The 20,342-nt window shown below is 40.9% G+C and overlaps 1 protein-coding gene across 4 annotated transcripts in view; it reads left to right on the top strand.

Annotated features, from left to right (window-relative positions):
* The window catches only part of myo9aa (myosin IXAa), a 268,372-nt gene that overhangs the window by 223,129 nt on the left and 24,901 nt on the right, over window positions 1–20,342 (top strand). For 3 of the 4 annotated variants that reach the window (XM_067973451.1, XM_067973452.1, XM_067973450.1), the window contains 10 exons: window positions 462–567; window positions 1,413–1,625; window positions 10,271–10,377; window positions 11,737–11,945; window positions 14,323–14,552; window positions 15,100–15,216; window positions 15,599–15,787; window positions 16,704–16,751; window positions 19,185–19,296; window positions 19,830–19,891. In XM_067973451.1, coding sequence (XP_067829552.1) covers window positions 462–567; window positions 1,413–1,625; window positions 10,271–10,377; window positions 11,737–11,945; window positions 14,323–14,552; window positions 15,100–15,216; window positions 15,599–15,787; window positions 16,704–16,751; window positions 19,185–19,296; window positions 19,830–19,891 — 1,393 coding nt within the window. The remainder of the gene's footprint in view (window positions 1–461; window positions 568–1,412; window positions 1,626–10,270; window positions 10,378–11,736; window positions 11,946–14,322; window positions 14,553–15,099; window positions 15,217–15,598; window positions 15,788–16,703; window positions 16,752–19,184; window positions 19,297–19,829; window positions 19,892–20,342) is intronic. The other variant, XM_067973453.1, reaches the window with a different exon arrangement.

Below are 20,342 nucleotides of genomic sequence, written 5' to 3'. Positions count from 1 at the left end.
AGTGCCGTGAGATCTTTTACATCCACTTGAGAGGGTAAATGGGGCTTTGGTTTAGCTTCCCATCCGAAAGACAGCACCTCCGACAGTGCAATACTCCTTCAGTAGTTCACTGAAGGGTCACCCTAGATTATACGCTCAATTTGATGCATGGTTCAGCTCCATTCACTGGATAGAGATCATGAGAGGGATCCCTGGCTTTTCTCCCTTTTTCCCCTGCCCCCCCTCGAACCTGACCCAATGACGAGGGGAACAGTTGCAAAGCCCCAGCTGCTGCCGCAGCTCAGACTTGGCACAAACCAGGAATAGATTATGGATCTGTATGGCTCAGCATTACATTGGTCAATATATTTACCCACTAGGCCATTGAGGAGACCCAGTGGGCATAGTTATACCGTTAAATCCTGGGAAATCTGCCACTGATGCAGTTGAATATTGCTCATTATTAATACTGCATTCTACAGGTTTGACAAGGATTCTGCGAATCTGGAAAAATCTCCTGCAATTTCCAAAGAAGAACAAGCTTTCAGAGAAAAGATGGGGAAAACATCGCTGCTAAAAGGAACTGATGTAAGCAATTAAATCCTATTTCCTTAGTAGTTTGTGAAGGAGAACAGGGAGTAGAGCACTGGAGTGAAGTAGTTTCTAAAGAGAGCACGAGCCTGTGGTGGATGAGGTTTGTTTAAAGTAAATCTTGTACTGCGTCCAACTGTGCAAACTAATGAGACCACAGCTTCAAACCAGATACTTGCAATATGTAAGCAGGGTTTGCACTTTACTACTCATTATGAAAATTCTGTAAATGTCTCAATCTTATTTTTTCCTTAAATTTTTCATCCCCCTTTCTCCTGAATATGCTGACTGTTTCAGGTTATGATTCAACAGGTATCAGCAGCCCTCCAGTATCTCACCCAAGCGGCTGTTCTTCATGAATAAACCTTGGCACTGGGTGTTAGCAGTCTATTTGACTGTGGGGGCATCACATCTAAGCCCGATCCTGTCCTCACCTGGCATCCAAACTTGCACTTTCCAGCAGGAGTCACTGGATAGTAATTAGGAGCAGGAGCCCTCACTAATTCAGCAGAGACTGGGCATCGAGTTTGGAACCTTCTGGACTGTACAGCTTAGTGTTACACCAGGATGGTGCCACCATACACAAGGGTCTTGTCACATTTTTGTTAAGTGTATAGAAAGCATTGTCCTCTTGAAATTTTTACTGTATGTTTTTCACTTCTGTAACCTGCTTTTCCTTTTCATCATTGCTTTGGTTTTTCTAGCTGTACTTTTGTTGAAGAAGATAGTTTGTTTTTGAGATATAGCCTTCTTTAGGGCACAGGCTGATCCAACTTGTCCTTTGGACACTTTTCTTTCGGTTATATGTGTTTTGATTTTTTGTGTATTATTCGGTCAATCAGGTTGCAAGACCAGCGCACAAAAAGAAAGCCCGCATGGCGCGGACCCGCTCTGATTTCTTGACTAGAGGCTCTAACGCTGAAGGGGAGGGAGAGACTGAGGAAGAGGAGTATGATGACCCCTCCGTTGAGCCCCCTCTCTCCCCCGACCAACCTAACCTAGAGCTGAGACCCAAGGACAGTGCCGGACAGGCCTGTTACAGTGACTCAGAAATGGTAAATAAAACATGGCCAATTGGGTGCAAGTCAAATCTGGGAGCATCTCTTTGCTAACCCTTAATGCGGGGTAGAAAGCGATACTGACATCTGGAACTGCTTAACCTCCCCTGCCTTTCAGATTTTAGAAGGTAACACTCAATGCACAAGCACAGTACCTTTCTCTGTAGATTACTGTGTCCTTCTCACAGTGTACTGCAGTAAGTTTTGCTGCTATGTACAGGGGCCATAGACAATGATATCCTCCTTACCCCAAAAAAGTTTTTCCAAACTGTATAAGACATTAGTTGTATGGATTATTGACAATGGCAGCACTTAACCAATTAAAGCATTGCTTACATTTTAGCAAACTAATGCATAACATGCATTTCTGTGCCAGCTGCATCCTAACTATGGGGTAGGATTTTTTTTTAATAATGAGCTGCAGACTTCCCTGCCTTTTCATTAGAGATCACTGAATTCAATAACCAAATGACCAGTATTGAGCTGGTTTCTCTGCAGAATGCCCTGTGTTCCAGGGTCAGTTTCCCAGTTCATTGCCACTTCAGTAACTTGTGGCATCACTCCAACAATTCCAGTCGCATTATTGTACATATTTGTTCAGTTTATTCCAGTGACTGAGAATCAGTGCATTTTGTGTTCAGTAGATTTTACCAATTTGGCCACACAAACTTTACATAAAAACATTTTTGCATATTGTATATTTCTATCATTTTTGCCCATTCCCCTTTCTGACCTCATCTCTTGAAGGCATTCACTCCTTTCTGCAGTATAGCTCCATGGGTGCCACGAGCTCACTAGCTGAGGACGCTGAGGTCAATTGTAATATCCCAGCTAAAACAGTAACTCAGTATAGATCGGGAATTGAACCTGGGACAAGAAGGAAAGGTTTTCTGCCCCTGTTCCTACTAGAACATGTGGTGAAGGTTGGAATGAACTCAATTGTGTTGACCCCCATTGGTTGAATATGGGTCAAAACTAGCTGTTTAGACTTGCACATGAAGAATAGCCACTTTGGCAAGGTGCAGGAGTATTGCCACAACATATGGAACTTTACTTCAACAAGAGTTGGGAGCTTCAGGAGAGGGAGATAAGATATGAAAATTGGAAGACAAACGTCATTAAATTGCGAGTATATTGAGTAAGGAACTTTTGAATGTGTTTGAGTGTTTCCTTTTAAAACAACCATATATTTGGGACTTAGACCACCATTGTCCTGCACTGGAAATCTCTGCTAAATTCTAGGAGATCTGGTTATACTGTTTCTGGACTGAGTATGTGCCATTCTATTACTAAGCCTATCTTCTGCACTAGCCCCTACTACTGGCCTGGACTGTGTCAGCCATCACCGTATTCACCTCCCACTTGTAATGGACTTGATTTAGCAAATTACTGCATGCCGTAGCTTAGCTAAGTGCGCTGTTCGGTTTGTACTTGCACATCTATATTTCCCCTTTCACTTTTAACACCTGAAACTCAATCTATATTCTAACCTGTGGGTTTTATTAACAGCATAGCAGGTAGCTATCAGCTAAATGCCATTACCTCTTCTGTTTTATTTCTTCTCTGGCTTAATTTTGGCATGTTCTTTACAAACTAGCCAAAAAGAGTGTTGGGAATTTTAGTTTTAAGTTCTTAATGACTAAGTGTGAAGTGTCAACATTAGTTGTATGCACCTTTGTTAACTGATGTACCGTGTGTGGATATTTTTCTCCCTACTTGCATTTTTAAGTTGCAGCCCATAAGTTATAAATTGATTTCTTACAACGTCACCAGGTTTATTTGGGAAGACGTTGCACCACCTATGTCCGACCCCCACTCCTAAAGTTGTAGACAGTCATCCCAACTACACTGTTTACTCTGTTGTCTTACATGGAGTAGTGAGGTTGGACAACCTGTGGGGGCTGGCACAGCTACTGACCAAGGATTCTTCCAGTCAAATTGTGATGCATGTAAAGGGTATGAAACCTTCTCGTGTTTGGATGTATATACACATGTAATTTTTTCCTCCCTTACAGTAGCTGGAGCCCAAACCAGTCAGAAAGTTCCTGAACTCTAGGAAAGTAGGCAAAAAAATTAACTATATTTTTTCTTTGCTTTAGAAAGGAATGGCTATAACAGGCAATTTACTTTCCAGTTGCAAAACTTGACCAAATCTAAAATGCAGTTGCTCCTGGTTTGGATGATGAGATGTGAACAGGCCTGGATTGTTGCAATAGTTGGTTGTGAACCAATTCAGTGGGATTGGGTTGCTAACCAGCAGAACTGAGGAATTTGATGCAAATTTGCTGACCATTCACATAAAGCTCCAGTCATATATCGGTTCAGGGTTCACTGTGGAGTAATGGGAACTGTGTCCACCTCAGCATCTCTTCACACAGCGAGTTCACTATCTCAACTTGACTGTCTGGGGAGGTTCAATGCACTAGTATCAGGTTTGTCACCAACCTCATTTAGCACATTGGTATCAATATAACATAGGAAAAATCACACTAAACCAGCACACTTGAATATTGTGCTAATACCCTTCTTGTCTTGCGTGACAATTTATCACCAAAGGTTATGCCTGCATACCTGCAGCCTCCAATATTTGACCCAGAAGTTACACAGCTCAAAGTACTTTCTCTACAATCAACTCAAGTTTGGAAGGACAGAATCTGTATGTTTTCCACAGTTCATGTGTATATAATAATGAAAATTTGTCATCAATCATTACATTTTACTGAAATTCAGGTGGCAGCGCTGGCTATAGAACGTCTTTGGCAGAGCCTGATGAGAGTCCTGGGTCACTCAAGGAGTGGTGATAGTACGTAATGTGACTTAAAGTAACTATGTTTAAAGTGGAAGGTGAGGCAGCCAAACAAAGACTCAAGGCTGCACACCTCCACTGTGGGATATGATTGTTCTGTTGTAAGTGAACCTGGCCTTTTTGTGACCAGAGTTCTAAGTTGAGTGAGTGGCGGTAGAATTTCTATCGTGAGCAGTCCCACATTCTGTTTATATTGTTGCCCATTGGTACTTCCCCATCGTGACTTTATCTTCCCCTCTCCCAATCTAACGTACGCCTTGCTTTTGTTGTATATGTTGGGAGATGTAGTTAGAACACCTTGTTGAGTTAGGTGACACCACGATGGTGTACACTTCTCGTGCAATAGCTGACACTAGTGCTTTGCCTTAAAATCAAAAGCAGTGCTGTGACTTTTAACATGTTGGGCCGTGATGTGTGATTATTACAGATACAGGAGAAAATGTGCTAAATATTGATTCATAGATTGCAGTGTATAGATTTATTTTCAGTTTTATAACAACACAAGATTTTCACATTTAAAAAGATCAATCCCAGTTATGAAATCTGTTATTTTTTATATGCTGCCCAGAATTTAACTTTAGTGGATTTCAGTTGCTCTGAAGCCAAAGTCTGACTTTCCGTTTGAACATTTAGAATCTGTTTTTCTCTCTCGGCACCTGAATGCTAATATCCTGATAGCTGTGTAAAAGAGACAGTGGTTGGGCCAGTCGTGAGCTGATGTTAATGAGACAGTGCCACCCATTGGCCTCTATATGCATCATCTGTGCTGTTTCATTACATCATGGTTAGCTCTTGAGCAGGGTGTCACTGCAACTGTGCGTCCTTTGTTCAGTCAGTGAGAATTCTCAATCCGTGGAATGTTTTATGTAAATGGGATGTGAAATGAGATGCCTGTCCAGGAAGACTTTTAACAGTTATTTAAATTTTCAGTCTTTTTTTAAAAAGTGAAACGGTTAAGAGTTCATTTTACTCTAGTCAGGACTATGTTCTGAGCCTTACAGTAAGTATCTGGGAATGATGAAGAAATTAATGTCAGCAGAAACTAGCAAAACTGAGCAACGGTATACACACATCCACTCTCTCTTAATTTCCAGTAAGAGCCACTAGAGAGCGATCCGGAACTGCAAACTTGGTTGTGTTTTTCCCTCCAAAGCCCACAGCATTGAGGCTAATTGTGGCGCCTCCGTTGTTGCCCTGGCTGAGATCCGCCAGCGCAGAGTACAGACCAGGGATCAAATCTGGGACCTTACTGGTGTGTGTGCCTCAGTACCATGTCGGGTGGTGCTTTTATCCACTGAAGCATTTCAATATCCCAAGGACTCACTCTGGCCATAAGCTCAGGAGACCACACCTTTTCTCCACCTGATATTTATGTGTCTCATACCTGCCTCGCTATGTTAAATGCTAATTGAGTTAAATGTTTGGTTAGTTTTATGTGCATAGTTTAATAAAGTGTGAATTCCTCTCCACTGCAAAGTGGATTCAGAATGTCGAAATGAGTCTCACTTTAAACCTTTAACACATATTGGTAATCTGTTTGCATAACTTGTTCAATGCAAATTCATTTTGCAGCATTAGGTTTTCTCTCTATTGACAGCTGGTCTCATTTGCAGCAGTGCAAGCTTCTTGAAGAACCTGCATGCCAATCATCTAGAAATTGTGACTCTTGCATTATGGTACCATACGCAAAATAGATTCTTCCTCATCTGTTATCTTCACATACACATAAGAGAGGTTTATTGTCAAATGTGGGCAAGTCTTAGTGACAGTCCCTTCAAAAGCTTAATTTGTGGTAGCCTTGCTGGCATCACATGTTGTTCCTGTCTTTTTCTCTTCCCCCTCCCCACCCCCTCAAACACACAATATTAGCACCCTTCCATTCCTGTGCTGCAGCCAAACTTAAGAAACTTTGAAGTGAAGAAGAGTTTCAGTACATCAAGCCTTTTCTGTGCATAGGCCATGTTCAACTTGGCTATTGTGGAGTCTACTGAAAATCCTTGATTCTATTTCCATTTGGTAACAGGATCTAACATATTTCTACGGTAAATTGAGAAAAAAACACATGAAAATAAAAGTATATACCCAAAAAAAGGAAAAATTTTAGTTATTTTTCTTCTTGAACAGGTTAGCGGTCTCCTAGTCTCAGCAATGTAATATCTCTGGTAAAGGAACATTTTCTTGCTTTGTCAAGACGATCATGTGGTTTAACCATAGCTCATCTTCCATCCATGACCAAACTAACCATCAGATTCTGTAAATAGCCATAACCTTTGTCCTTGGTGCCTTCCTTCATAACTTCAAATAGTGTGAAGCTGTCTCAGTGTTACCATTTGGACCTGATGAGGAATACTGAAGTGTTGGAAGATTTTACTTGAGGATAAGATGACTTTGCTCAGCACTAAATGTAAGAAGAACAAAGGCTCCAGGTGAGAGAGGGACTTTGCTACTAGGTTAGGATGGCACAGTAGGTCTTGGAACTGAACTGGTCAGTACAGGCTACAGGCCTCATGCCAGCTTATTACATTAAGATAACAGCACTGAATAAAAGTAACCTGTGGCAGCAAAGAAATTGTAGTTGTAGCTGGTTTACTTTTTTTTGACCAAAGCTCACTGAATACTACTGCTCTCACCTACATTGGAGATGTTAATGTCATCAACAGATTTGATGATGCTAGAACTTTCCTTCTTTAAATGTTTGATAGTGAAGGCAAGATGAGAAAGCACTTGCATTCATACAGTAGCTTATCACATCGCAGAAGTGTTTCAAAGCACTTTATTAAATTACTTTTCAGCATAGTTACTGTTATGTGGGCAGCCATGGTAGCTATTTTGTGCACAGTAATATCCTACAAAGATCATGAGTCGTTTATGACTTGCAGTGCGACCAGTGTCCAAACTATCATGTGCATATCTAAGCCGTTGTTGTGATTGGGCATAAAATTGCTATTTACATGGATTCTGTGGTCTCCATGTTTTCTAAGTGAAAACCCAACACAAGTGCTTTTGCAAACTTTGTTCCGCTAGTCTGTTATCACAGTTAATTCAACACTATTGCATCATAACTCATCAGATGAGACAAGCCCTTATCACTTGTTTACAAAACTATTGTATAATAAAAATGTTTACTTGGTGAATTACATAAACTCTCAAAGGGCAAATGTTCTTTGAGGGTTTATGTAATTCACCAAGTAAACAGAAAGTGAAGTAGTCCAATCCGAAACTAGGGTCCTAAATCTAAACAAAGGAAACTACGAAGGTATGAGGAGTGAGTTGGCTTTGATAGATTGGGAAGCTTCATTAAAAGGCATGACGGCTAACATTTAAGGAACGAATGCATGAATTGCAACAATTATACATTCCTTTCTGGCACTAAAACACAAAAGGAAAAGCAGCCCAACCATGGCTAACAAAAGAAATTAAGGATAGTATTAGATCCAAAGAGGAGTCATAAAGTTGCCAGAAAAAGTAACAAGCCTGAGGATTGGGAGCAGTTTAGAATTCAGCAAAAAAGGACCAAGAGATTGATTAAGAGGGGAAAAATAGAGTATGAGAGTAAACTTGCAAGGAACATAAAAGTGGACTGTAAAAGCTTCTACAAGTATGTAAAAAGAAAAAGATTAGTGAAGACAAATGTAGGTCCCTTACAGTCAGAAACGGGAGAATTTATAATGGGGAACAAGGAAATGGCAGTGCCATTAAACAAATACTTTGGTTCTGTCTTCACGGAAGAGGACACAAATAACTTCCCAGAAATGCTAGGGAACCAAGGGACTAGTGAGAAGGAGGATTTAAAGGAAATTAGTATTAGTAAAAAAAAGTGCTGGAGAAATTAATGGGACTGAAAGCTGATAAATCCCCAGGGCCTGATAATCTGCATCCCAGAGTACTAAAAGAAGTAGCCATGGAAATAGTGGATGCATTAGTTGTCATCTTCCAAAATTCTATACATTATGGTACAGTTCCAGCAGATTGGAGGGTGGCAAATGTAACCCCACTATTTAAAAAAGGAGGGAGAGAGGAAACAGGGAACTACAGACCGGTTAGCCTAACATCAGTAGTAGGGAAAATGCTAGAGTCTATTATAAAAGATGTGATAATAGGACGCTTAGAAAATATCAACGGGATTAAACAAAGTCAACATGGATTTATGAAAGGGAAATCATGTTTGACAAACCTACTGGAGTTTTTTGAGGATGAAACTGGTAGAATAGATAAGGGAGAACCAGTGGATATGGTTTATTTGGATTTTCAGAAGGTCTTTGATAAAGTCCCACATAAGAGGTTAGTGTGCAAAATTAGTGCACATGGGATTGGTGGTAATATACTGGCATGGATTGAAAATTGGTTAACAGACAGGAAACAGAGAGTAGGAATAAATGGGTCTTTTCGGAGTGGCAGGCGGTGACTAGTGGGGTACCGCAGGGATCAGTGCTTGGGCCCCAGCTATTCACAATATATATCAATGATTTGGATGAGGGAACCAAATGTAATATTTCCAAGTTTGCTGACGATATAAAACTAGGCGGGATCGTGAGTTGTGAGGAGGGTGCAAAGAGGCTTCAAGGTAATTTAGACAAGTTGAGTGAGTGGGCAAATATATGGCAGATGCAGTATAATGTGGATAAATGTGAAGTTATCCACTTCGGAAGAAAAAACAGAAAGGCAGAGTATTATTTAAATAATAATAGATTGGGAAATGTTGATGTACAAAGGGTCCTGGGTGTCCTTTACACTAATCACTGAAAGCAAACATGCAGGTGCTGCAAGTAGTTAGGAAGGCAAATGTTGGCCTTCATTGCAAGAGGATTTGAGTACAGGAGCAAGGATGTCTTACTGCAGTTATACAGGGCTTTGATGAGACTACACCTGGAGTATTGTGCGCAGTTTTGTTCTCCTTACCTAAGAAAGGATATACTTGCCATAGAGGGAGTGCAGCGAAGGTTCACCAGACTGATTCCTGGGATGGCAGGACTGTCTTATGAGGAGAGATTGGGTCGACTCGGCCTGTATTCACTCGAGTTTAGAAGAATGTGAGGGGATCTCATTGAAACATATAAAATTCTGACAGGGCTAGACAGACTGGATGCTGGGAGGATGTTTCTCCTGGGTGGGGGGTCCAGAATGAGGGGTCATATTCTCAGGATACAGGGTAGGACATTTAGGACTGAGATGAGGAAAAATTTCTTTACTCAGAGGGTGGTGAATCTGTGGAATTCTCTGCCACAGAAGGCTGTGGAGGCCAAGTCACTGAATATATTCAAGAAGGAGCTAGATAGATTTCTAGACACAAAAGGCATCAAGAGGTATGGGGAGAGAGCGGGAATATGGTATTGAGATAAATGATCAGCCATGATCATATTGAATGGCAGAGCAGGCTTCAAGGGCCTAATGGCCTACTCCTGCCCCTATTTTCTATGTTTCTATGTTCTTGTGCATGATCTTCAATCCTTCCCTTTCATTGAATGATATTTCAATGATACAACTGAATAATCGTTGTTGAACAATAGTACCATTGATTGGTATTGTATTTTTTTTTTGAATTACAATCCAATTACTTTTATTCCATTGACCAAAATGCATCTGAATGTAAAATTCTGCAACTGGAATATGGACAAAGCTGTACACGTTTTATAGTTTTGTAACTACAATGCAATTGAACTTTGTTGCCTCTGGGTTTTATTGACCGTTCAAGCAGTTAGTCAGTTAGTTTTATTAAGGTTTGTTATCTTGTCCATAAATAGGCTTTATAAATTATTGTATCAGTGAGCCATCAGCTCAACAGTAGGCAAGGATTGGCGATGGTCTCGATGGTGCTAGCTTGTACTCTGTCTTGCAGATGCAGTCTACTAGAAATGAAGACCAAAAGAAACTGCACAAGGCACAGTCTCAAGATGAGTTGGGCAGATTGGACCCTGTACAGAAGAGTAGTGTCCTGGACGGCAGGTAATGAGTGAGGAGACCTTTTATAACAGATTTGTGCTGATCTCAGCTGGGCAGTATTTGGGGTGCTACATCTGGTTTCAGCACCCTGGATGGGCTGGAGAGTGGAACAATTACCTGGAGGTCCTGATGCTGATTGCTATCCAGCAACCCATGTTGGAAAGTATTTGTTTGTGCATGTTGGGTGAGAATTGGATTTGAATTGGCTGTGATGACTTCCACAAGAGAGTAGATTGCTGGCACTTGCTGGCTAGGCTCACAAGTGAAAAGCAACCTCCTGGGTGAGCTGACTCAGCTGCTGGTGCTTGAAAAACCAAACTGTGTCTTTAGTAGACAAAGGAAGAAAATTGGAACCAAAAATAGCCTTAAAGAACTTTTTATTGTGTACACTGATTTGTTCTTTCATTCTCTAAATAGTATGAATAATAATATAAACCAGGTTTTGGAAATCCTGCAGCTTTAAGAGCACATTGCGTTGCCTCCTCACTTGACCTTCCTCTCCTGCATTCCATGATACATCACCAAACGTTGATGTCAGTTGCATATGTTCCTGTAAAAGTGATGGAAGGATACTGTGTGCTACTGTTTGTTCAGACTGCAGCTACAATAATTAGTTCCAGTGTTGGAAACAAATGGATCTAACAGTAATGATAAGAAAAAAATATAAATATCTGCTGGGTTTTAAATTTGCATACATTCTGAAACTTGCTGCCTCTTGACAGTGACTGCAAAATTCTGTTGTGTTTCAAGGAAAAGCCAGAACTTTATTCAGGCAATTGAAGGAGTCCATAAGGTTCCTTTACATTTCTGATTTCCCACTGTTCCTATCTATAGAGAGTGAGTTCTGCACCCCACTATTCCTTTTAGTTTCCAGTCAGGTGCCAGTCAGGCTGGACCCACCTGTTTAATTTGGAAGACCAATTGTTCAATTGTAAATGAGGACTGGCTCACCATGTTTACTCCACTGAAACTGGCTCCCTTTACTTATGGCAGACTCATATTCTCACATTGTCACAACAGTATTTAAAATATGGAGCGCAGCTAATGGCGAGTGACTCTTATGTCTCCCGTCATCTGCAACGCCCTAATATAAAAGCATCTATGAATAGCCAACAAGATTGAAACACCTTGCATTTTTTGGTACCTCTAATTGATCACAGGAGTGCTTGATGTGATTGATCCGCAGGCCCGATCTGTTTTCTCGGTCAGAAACATGTATGGGAGATAAATCTAGTGGTGAAGCTGAAAATTCTGAATCGGGAAAAATAACAAATAATTCCAATTTGCAGTATGCTATTAATATCGGTGTGATCCTAGTTAGACTGAACCCTTTTTTAACTGGTTTTTGATTTTCACTCGTAGAGCTCCTGTGAAGGGACGCATGAAATTCTGGGGAAATAGAAAACAAGGAGAGAAGAAGCTGTCGAGAGAAAAACTGGCTACTCAGTCAGAGCTCCAGGAGCTCAGTATGGATCAGGATGTACAGGGACCACTGTGGAGGAGAGAGCTGAAACCCAGTGAGACCTCACTCAGTCTATCGCTGATAGAAGGAAGGGAGAGTGCATTTAAAGGTAAATAACAGATGATAAACCATTGAACATTTAAAAATAACAGTTTGCATTTATCTAGCACTTCACCAAATCACTCGGAAACCTCTCAAAACACTTTGCGTACAGTGAATTACTTTGGAATGCTGTCACTGGTACGCAAAAGGCATTTTATGCACAGCAAGATGTCACAAATAGGAATTACCTTCTAATCTGTATTTGGTGTTGTTGGGGAAAAATATTGGCCAGGACATGGGATAAACCCCTGCTCCTCTTCAAATAGTATTATAGAAGTTATTCATCCAAATGAATCATTGGAACAGGCAGATATTTAACATCTCATTTGAAGAACAGTGCTTCCAAAACTGCAGATTGTTAGCCTAGATCAGGGTGTTGAGCTTTTGTTATCTTCAGCCGCATACATTCGTACCATGGAGCTTCAAAAACCACATATGAAGTCTGAATCAATTTTTCCATCAGTTTGCATATATCTAAGGCTGTAGGTACTAACTGATCTTGTTCTGATTTAGGAGTTATCCACTAATGAGGCAAAAGTGGTTAAAAACAACTCTTTACAAACTTCTTAGGTCCATGAAATTCAAACAGTGCAAACCAGCGAATAAGAAATAGAAGCACAAAAAGGACTAAGTTGCCTGGGCTTTGACGGCTCGATTGCCAAGGCCTGGGGGTTACATCTGGCCCTTGACCTAGATTATGCCGTCGTCATGTAGTGAACCTTAAACTCACAGCCTTCTGACTCCTTTCATTCAAACTTGACAAAAATTTTATTACTTTGCCATATCCACTGGAGTGACAAACACACTCTGTGATTTTTTTTCTCCCTTCCTTATTGGAATACCATTGGCCGGGACACAGGGCGAGCATATGAAAAGGTGTAGGACAAGAAAAGTGCCATTCATTGCCATCAAGCACATCCTTTTAGTACTCCAGCTTATCCAGTGCAGCGTTCAGCTGCAGTTTGGACTACCCTAATGTCTTTAACTCCACTGCCTTTAGGCATTATAATCCTAGCAAAATCTCTGCTGCCAATTTCAAGACAGAATTTGCATGCTCAGGCACTGAAGTGTCTTAATTTGAATGCAAAGGATAATTTAGGAGAGGACATTAATGCTGAATTATCCTCCGCAGCAAATACGCAGAGAAAGCGGTGGAATGAAAGAACTATGGAAAGGCTAATTTAAAAGGGCTTGTAGGTTGGAAATAAGAACCAAAGAATAACTTGCAACATAATGGAGATCACACCCACAATGGATGAGAGCACTGTATAAGTCAGATTTCAGGTTTGTCCAGATTCATCTAAGGTTACAGTCAAATGCCTTCTCCCACTCAGCTATAGTGTAAGAACGTGCAGGTTCTGTCTTGAAATACGCAACAGGATTATTGAATCTGAAGCCAATTTCATTAGGAGAGTTCGGAATGCAGCCAAATATTAAGTTGGGTGAGTTGGAGTACTAGTGGGATGATCCGAAAGGCATTTTCTCATCCTAGACTTGTGTTCTTACAGATTTTATACGGAACTAGGGGTCTTTGAACAGACTGAAGGATTAGGTACTAGCTGAGTGGTTTAGTATTTTCAAGCTCCTTGGTTACAGAATCGAATTTATCTCATTGAACATGATTGTGCACAATAACAGGTGAATTTGAAATGGAGCACAACACATGGGTGCATGTGTATGTAAAGTCCCAAACTCTGATTTAACTAATATACCTGATTGATTTGGAATGTTAATGAAGGTGGGATTCCAATTTTAAAAATGCACCCTTCAAATGCTGAAAATTTGAAACAAAATGGACTGCAGGTCTATCGGGGTCTGAAAGGGTTTGTCAAACTGAAAAAGGAAGGCAGGCAAGCGCCCTTAAAGGACTGACCAAAACTGAGAGGGAAGGGGAGATCAACAATTAAAAGGTCAAGGGTCAAATATGTTAAATACTAGAATGAAGAAGCAACTGGACGTCAGTCTCTTTTTCTTGGTCGCCATCAAAAGAAGGGTTGGGATGCATTTAGGAGGCAGGGCTATCCCCACTTGGATGCAGCAGGTGAAAGGACTCTATTAAAATGAAACTATTTAATAAAATTATATACCGTGACGCTTTTTCTTTCTCTTCCTATGGGGAAGTGCTTGGCCTTCACTTAGCAACTTCTCCAAAGTAACACGATTGTAATTGGGAGCTCACTGTGTACGGAATTGCAAGCACAGACCCACTTCCCAAAACTTTGGTGAAACATTCCTGAGAGAAACCTCAGGATTGTAGCTTTGCATAAATGGTGAGTTAACACTGCCTTGAAAGGTTGCTTGATGACAAAAATATATAACAGGTACCTCTACCTCTCTGCATAGAATGGTTTAATGATTAATTGGATTTTTCTGTTATTCTTCAGGTCAGGATCCCATCCCTCATAACCTGACTCCTCCCAGGAGTCCCGATTTAGGATTAGAGCGTGGGAAAGAGTTTAAGGAGAACAAAGAGCCGTCACCAAAAGTAAAGAGAAGAAGGAGTGTGAAAATCAGTAACGTGGGCCTGGAACCCATACAGTGGCAGCACGACGTCTTACAGATCATTACCAGTGCCAATGATTTCAAGTGTATGAACGAATTCCTGCAGAAGAAGGTAAGTGTGAAGCCACAAGTTCATCCAGTCTCAGGTCCCCGTGGACAAAGCTGTAAAATTAATTTTCAGGGGGCTAGGTGGAGTAGTGAATTGGGGCATGGCCTTTTGTCTCTGGGATGTAGATGCACAGCCACCCCAGACTGATAGAATGAGTCGTTTGTCTGTCCTACAGTAAGGGCCCTACATCAAATGAGTTTTGGACATTCACAACCCGGTTCCTACTGGGCAAAGGCTGGCCTGAGAAATGAGAAAATGGCACACTGATGTAGCAAGAGAGCAATCCTCTGAGGTGGTGGGAGTGGGGGGGAGTTATGCTGTTTGGGTAGGATGGAGAAAGTTTTACTTTGTAGCTAACTGCTATGAGAGTGCTTAATACCAGTACTAGGGTGTGAAATTGAAGTTTTTCATTTGCACCACAAATATCCCTCACTTTATTGTGCACAAAATTCATGAAAAATAATTGAACAGAAAGTGCATATTCTAATGTACACCAGAGTTCTCATTCATACTTAAAGGAATATTCTATTCTTTTGCATTGCCTTTACAGATCACTGAACTAGACACTGATGACTGCAAGAAAGATACATTTGTGGATGTTGTTTTTAAGAAATCTCTTAAGGAGTTCCGCTTAAATATCTTCAACTCTTACTCAACAGCTTTAGCGGTGAGTGCAGGTTCAGATCGGCCAGGATTTTGGCATATGTTACATGGGGTGGGCTGTGCAGTGCAACGTTCACAATAAGCAGTAAATGGTATAATGAATAGTTGCCAATTTTGCTTTTTAATTTTCTGGGTTACAGTTTCCTGTTCTGGTTCTGTAGAATGCCCTAAGCCCCATCTATGCATTTCTGTTTTGTAAAAAAAAATTGTTCAAGCTGATGGTGATTCATCACTATGTTCTAGGATGGAGCAACTTGTTCTTAACTTATGTGCTGGGTACGTAGGATTGGTTGAACGAAGCCCACACCATTAGAGGGGGCCCTTGCCAGAACGTAACCATGACGCTCTTTCCTTTTTAATCAGTTGTAATGCTGCTTCTATTGCAGATGGACGATGGGAAGAGCATCCGGTACAAAGATCTGTACGCACTGTTTGAGCAGATTCTGGAGAAGACAATGAGGCAGGAGCGGCGGGATTGGAATGAGTCACCTGTCAAAGTATGGGTCAACACCTTTAAAGTGTTCCTGGATGAGTTTATGATAGAATACAAAACTCTGGACAGCAACACAGGAAAGGTGAGAAGTATAAAGCATTCAATCCATACTCTGAACAAACTATTTTTGAGAAAAGCCAAGATCCACAATGTAGGGCACCACTAAGATTGAAATGAGTAACACAGAAAGCGAGGTAAATCAAGAAGTAGTAGTTGGGTGACACCAAGCTTGGATCTTAAATGACCGTGGGAAGGGAGGACTGAGGAAGTTCCACAGTCTTAAGGTCTTGGAAAAGAATGGTTTAAAGTAGCAGACATAAGAAATAGGAGCAGGAGTAAGCCATGCGGCCCCTGGAGCCTGCTCCGCCATTCAATAAGATAATGGTTGGTGAGTTGAGGATACAGGGTGGAGGAAATTAGTGTAGGAGTTCGAAAAAGGCATTCAAACCAGAACTACATCTCCCCCGATTGGCTTAATGGGTATGGGCGCCATCCGGTGTTCACTAAGCCATTCAATCCAGAAAGTCACTTGTTCAATTCCACGTTTGTGCCGAGTTAGTTGATAACAACTGGGATGGCGTGGAGTGTGAGGTGGGAAAAATCATCCAGAAATCCTGCTCTTGATTGCAATCCAGTGACCCCTCCTACAGATGTTGGGTGAGGACAGGATTTAGCTCATATGTCATTATCTCCATGGTTGAAAGTAGCCTGCCAACACATTGTCTGGGCTGGCATGTGTAGAATACCTATTTAGATGACTGCTGGCATCTGTGAAACCAAACCTCAGGAGTCAACCTGTTCAAGAAGGAGAGAAAATTGTGGGGAAAATAAGAAGCTCTAGATTGATCAGATTTGTTATTTCGAACAGTGCAGCATGTGTTCTGTTGTACGTACTAGCTTGTGTGTTTTCCTGGACATCTGTTGCTTAGAAACATGGGCGTGGGTGCATGCATGTACACACACGTTCACTCTCTTCAAAATTCAACTTTGTTTTTCAGGTGCAAAAAATCGAAAGAAAGAAGAGACGGAAAAAAGAAACTGACATTGTAAGTAATTAAATATCGTCTGATTCCCCTGTCATATTCTGTGCTCGGTTTTTATGCGAAGTCCTTGTGTTCTATTAGCATTTTCCGACTGCACTTATTTCTAGACTGAGCAGGCAGCTCTCCTCCAGGTACTACTGGGTCATTCACCTGAAATTATTATGTGGGGATTGATTGTATCCTTCAAATTGAATCATCATTTACATACCACGATACCAGCCATCTGTCTGTCTCTCTGTCTGTGTCTCTGTTTGCCTGTCTACCTCTCATTCTTTTTTTGTACTTGTATGTTACCTCATCAATAGCCTGTTATTCCTCCTTGGGGAAAAAAACTGCATAGCAGCTCCAGGAAGCCATGATGATAGCAAGTGGGAAGGAAAAATCACACAAGTAACATTGTGGCATCAAAAACATGTTAGAAACTATAATTTGAATGATGGTGGTATTTTCAAAACGTCAAGTACATTTCTATTCAAATCCAGGGCATCTCCCCTTTTCTGTGCTTCAAACTTCTTGCCCCTCCCACCCCTAAGAGATGGCCAAAACACGTACATCATTTTAGAGAAATCAGAAGTGTTGATAATGAAGCTTCGGATTTCTAATATTCCCAGGTTGCAGTGACCTTGTAAACATTGCTTATGATGTTTGCACCATTCCCGTTTAAAGCATGCTGCTTAATTCCCAGATTGATATCTAGCATTGGTGCCTAGTGTATGATTAAATTGGCCATATGTTGTGCTATAAACCTCCTCCCCAGGGAGGTTCACATGGCTCGTAACATAGAAACTTTTAAAGTGGTGTATAATCGGTTTTTGGATTAGGATTCACAAAACACTAATTGCTTCTGAGACTCGCTTGTTTGAGTGCTTGTAAACCGCCAACTGTACATGGGCGCTACACAGAAAATACCCAACAGCTCAACGAGTTTAATTAAAGGTTGATCTTGATTGTTGGTTTTCTTGTCATATGGTTTTATTCTCTATCCAGTTACTAACATATCCTGCTTCTTGTCACTTACAGTTCATCATCTCTGAAGTTCATTTCACTGCTACTTTGGGAAATGTTGACACATTCTGCTGTGTAGTGGCACATACCTTGGTGTTTAGCTGGTTGTGATTCATCAAGAATAGTTTAGCTCATTCCACTTGTGCTACAGTCACTGTCTACAGGGCAGTTATATGGAGAAATTTACGTGCATTCACAAAGGATTAATGTCTTGATTTAACAACTCAAGCCATCAGGCGTTCTTGATGTTGTATTGCTTGCAGCTGCTGTCAATGTTAAGTCCCCTCCCCTCTGCTTTTCTGTATTACTTTAGGATAATTTATTTCTACGAGAAAGAATGTTAGATTAATTAGATTAGGTAGGGTCTCACTCATTTGAATGTAGTTCAGCCTCCATGTACAAAGGTCCATCTCTACGTGCCCCTTGGCTCGCTCTGATTTACTATACATGCAGCTTATTTTGTATGTGTATTCCTTACATCAACTTGGTCTCTTTGCCACCTCCTTCCAAAAGAACATTGTATGCTCCCAGATCGAGGCACTGTATATGATGTGTGAGGGGTGGATCATGTGACTGATGCAGCTCCTTTTAACTTTTAATGGGCAAATGCCCTGGTGTGTTCTATTCTGCCTTCACCCTGCCGGTTTGGATAACAGCCTTTTAATAGATACGGGACGATTAAACCACTGACAAAGATTAAGGAAGGTTATACCTATGACATATGTAAGGAATCTTACAACACCAAGTTATAGTCCAACAATTTTATTTTAAAATCACAAGCTTTCGGAGATTATCCCCTTCGTCAGGTGAAGGACTCATTCACCTGACGAAGGGGATAATCTCCGAAAGCTTGTGATTTTAAAACAAAATTGTTGGACTATAACCTGGTGTTGTAAGATTCCTTACATTTGTCCACCCCAGTCCATCACCGGCATCTCCACATCATACCTATGACATGACGAAGTAGAAAGCCTTCGAAAGCTTGTGATTTTCAAATAAAACTGTTGGACTATAACCTGGTGTTGTAAGATTCCTTACATCTATGACATGTAATCTAACATGAACATACATTTACTTGTGGGTTAACTTTAAAAATCTATTGTCTGTTATCTGAGCATTGTGGAGCAGCATTTTGTTCATTTCTCATCTATAGAATTTCAGTACTTTTTAATTCAATCTGATAATATGTTCTGACGTGCAGTTTATGTTAAAATAATACAAATGTGAAGTTTGTTTTAATGCTTAAGGGTGTCTATTTTCAGGAATCCTCCTGCTCTATCACTTTGTGTGACCATAGTTCCAGTGCAGTAGGTGTGCTGCGATTGATTTTCTATTGAAGTAACAGGAATGATACATATTTTTTTTGACCTCTACTTTATCACTGGTCTTCAATGTGAATGATTGTAAGCAGCCGAGTATGTCTGATTACAGGTGGAAGAGTACAATGGTCACATTTTCAAGTCGACACAGTACAGTATTCCTACCTACTGCGAGTGCTGCTCCTCCCTCATCTGGATGATGGACAGAGCCTGTGTCTGCAAGCGTAAGTGTCCCTACAAATATTGCAGCAGAATTTAAGAACGGGGAAAATCTTTTGGGTTCGACATACTTTTTGATACGTTCCCCCCCCCACCGTCCCGTCGCGCCGCGCCCCCCCATCCCGTCGCGCCGCGCCCCCCCCCCCCCTCCCGTCTCTCTCCAGAAATGCATTTAATTGTCTCATGAGGACCATTTGTATTGTCCACTTCAATGGCCTACTGTCCTTCCCTGGAAACGTATTCCACAATTCTATTACTGTTTGGGTGAAAAAATTCCACCTGTCCTCCCTTCATATAATAACTTCCTAATTTTTAATTGTGCCCAATTTGTCTGTATAGATGTATGTGGGATAATGGGCCAAGCCCTTATCAAACGTTGGTGTTTGGAGTATAAGACCACCATTTGTAGTGCATTTAAGCATTTTCTAGTCAAATGAGTAACAAACCTTTCAAAGTTAACTTTAAATATCAATCTCTTTATGCGTGTTCTCATGAAACAATTTAGCAACTTAGTCCACTACTCCACTTCTTTTTTCAGTGTGTAGGTATGCCTGCCATAGGAAGTGCTGCTTGAAAACTACCATCAGATGCTCCAAAAAGGTAAGGAGTCTTGAATTAGCATAGCTTCAGAACCATTTTATGGAGTGCTGTGTGAATGATGAGTTTGCATTTTTAAATAATCTTTTTTGTTCAGGCTTCACCAGGGTGTGCTCAATGACCCGATGAGGTCGTGCACATCAACTTCAAACCAGCTACAGTTTCAAAAAAAACCTGACAACTCAAAAACAGCCCTGAACATAGCCAATGACATGAAAGTGCAATGAGACATAGGTTTGTTGTGACATAAGCTGTAGGTACAACCAACATTCCCTTACTTACCTTGCAGCATGAAGAAAACAAAGTTGAAGAGCACGATAGTGTGGGTTGTATCGGTAATAGATTTAGGAGTGTTGGGTTCAAATCCGCTCTCGACATATAAATGAGAAGTCTCTGCTCTCTGTCGGTTTTAAGTGAAATTAGTTTGGATAGTCTCGATTCAGTTCACATGGAG

Source organism: Heptranchias perlo, chromosome 38, assembly GCF_035084215.1.
Source record: "Heptranchias perlo isolate sHepPer1 chromosome 38, sHepPer1.hap1, whole genome shotgun sequence".
Taxonomy (NCBI): Eukaryota; Metazoa; Chordata; class Chondrichthyes; order Hexanchiformes; family Hexanchidae; genus Heptranchias; species Heptranchias perlo.
The sequence above is the reverse complement of the archived record's forward strand: the minus strand, read 5'-3'. Positions and strand labels throughout refer to the sequence as shown.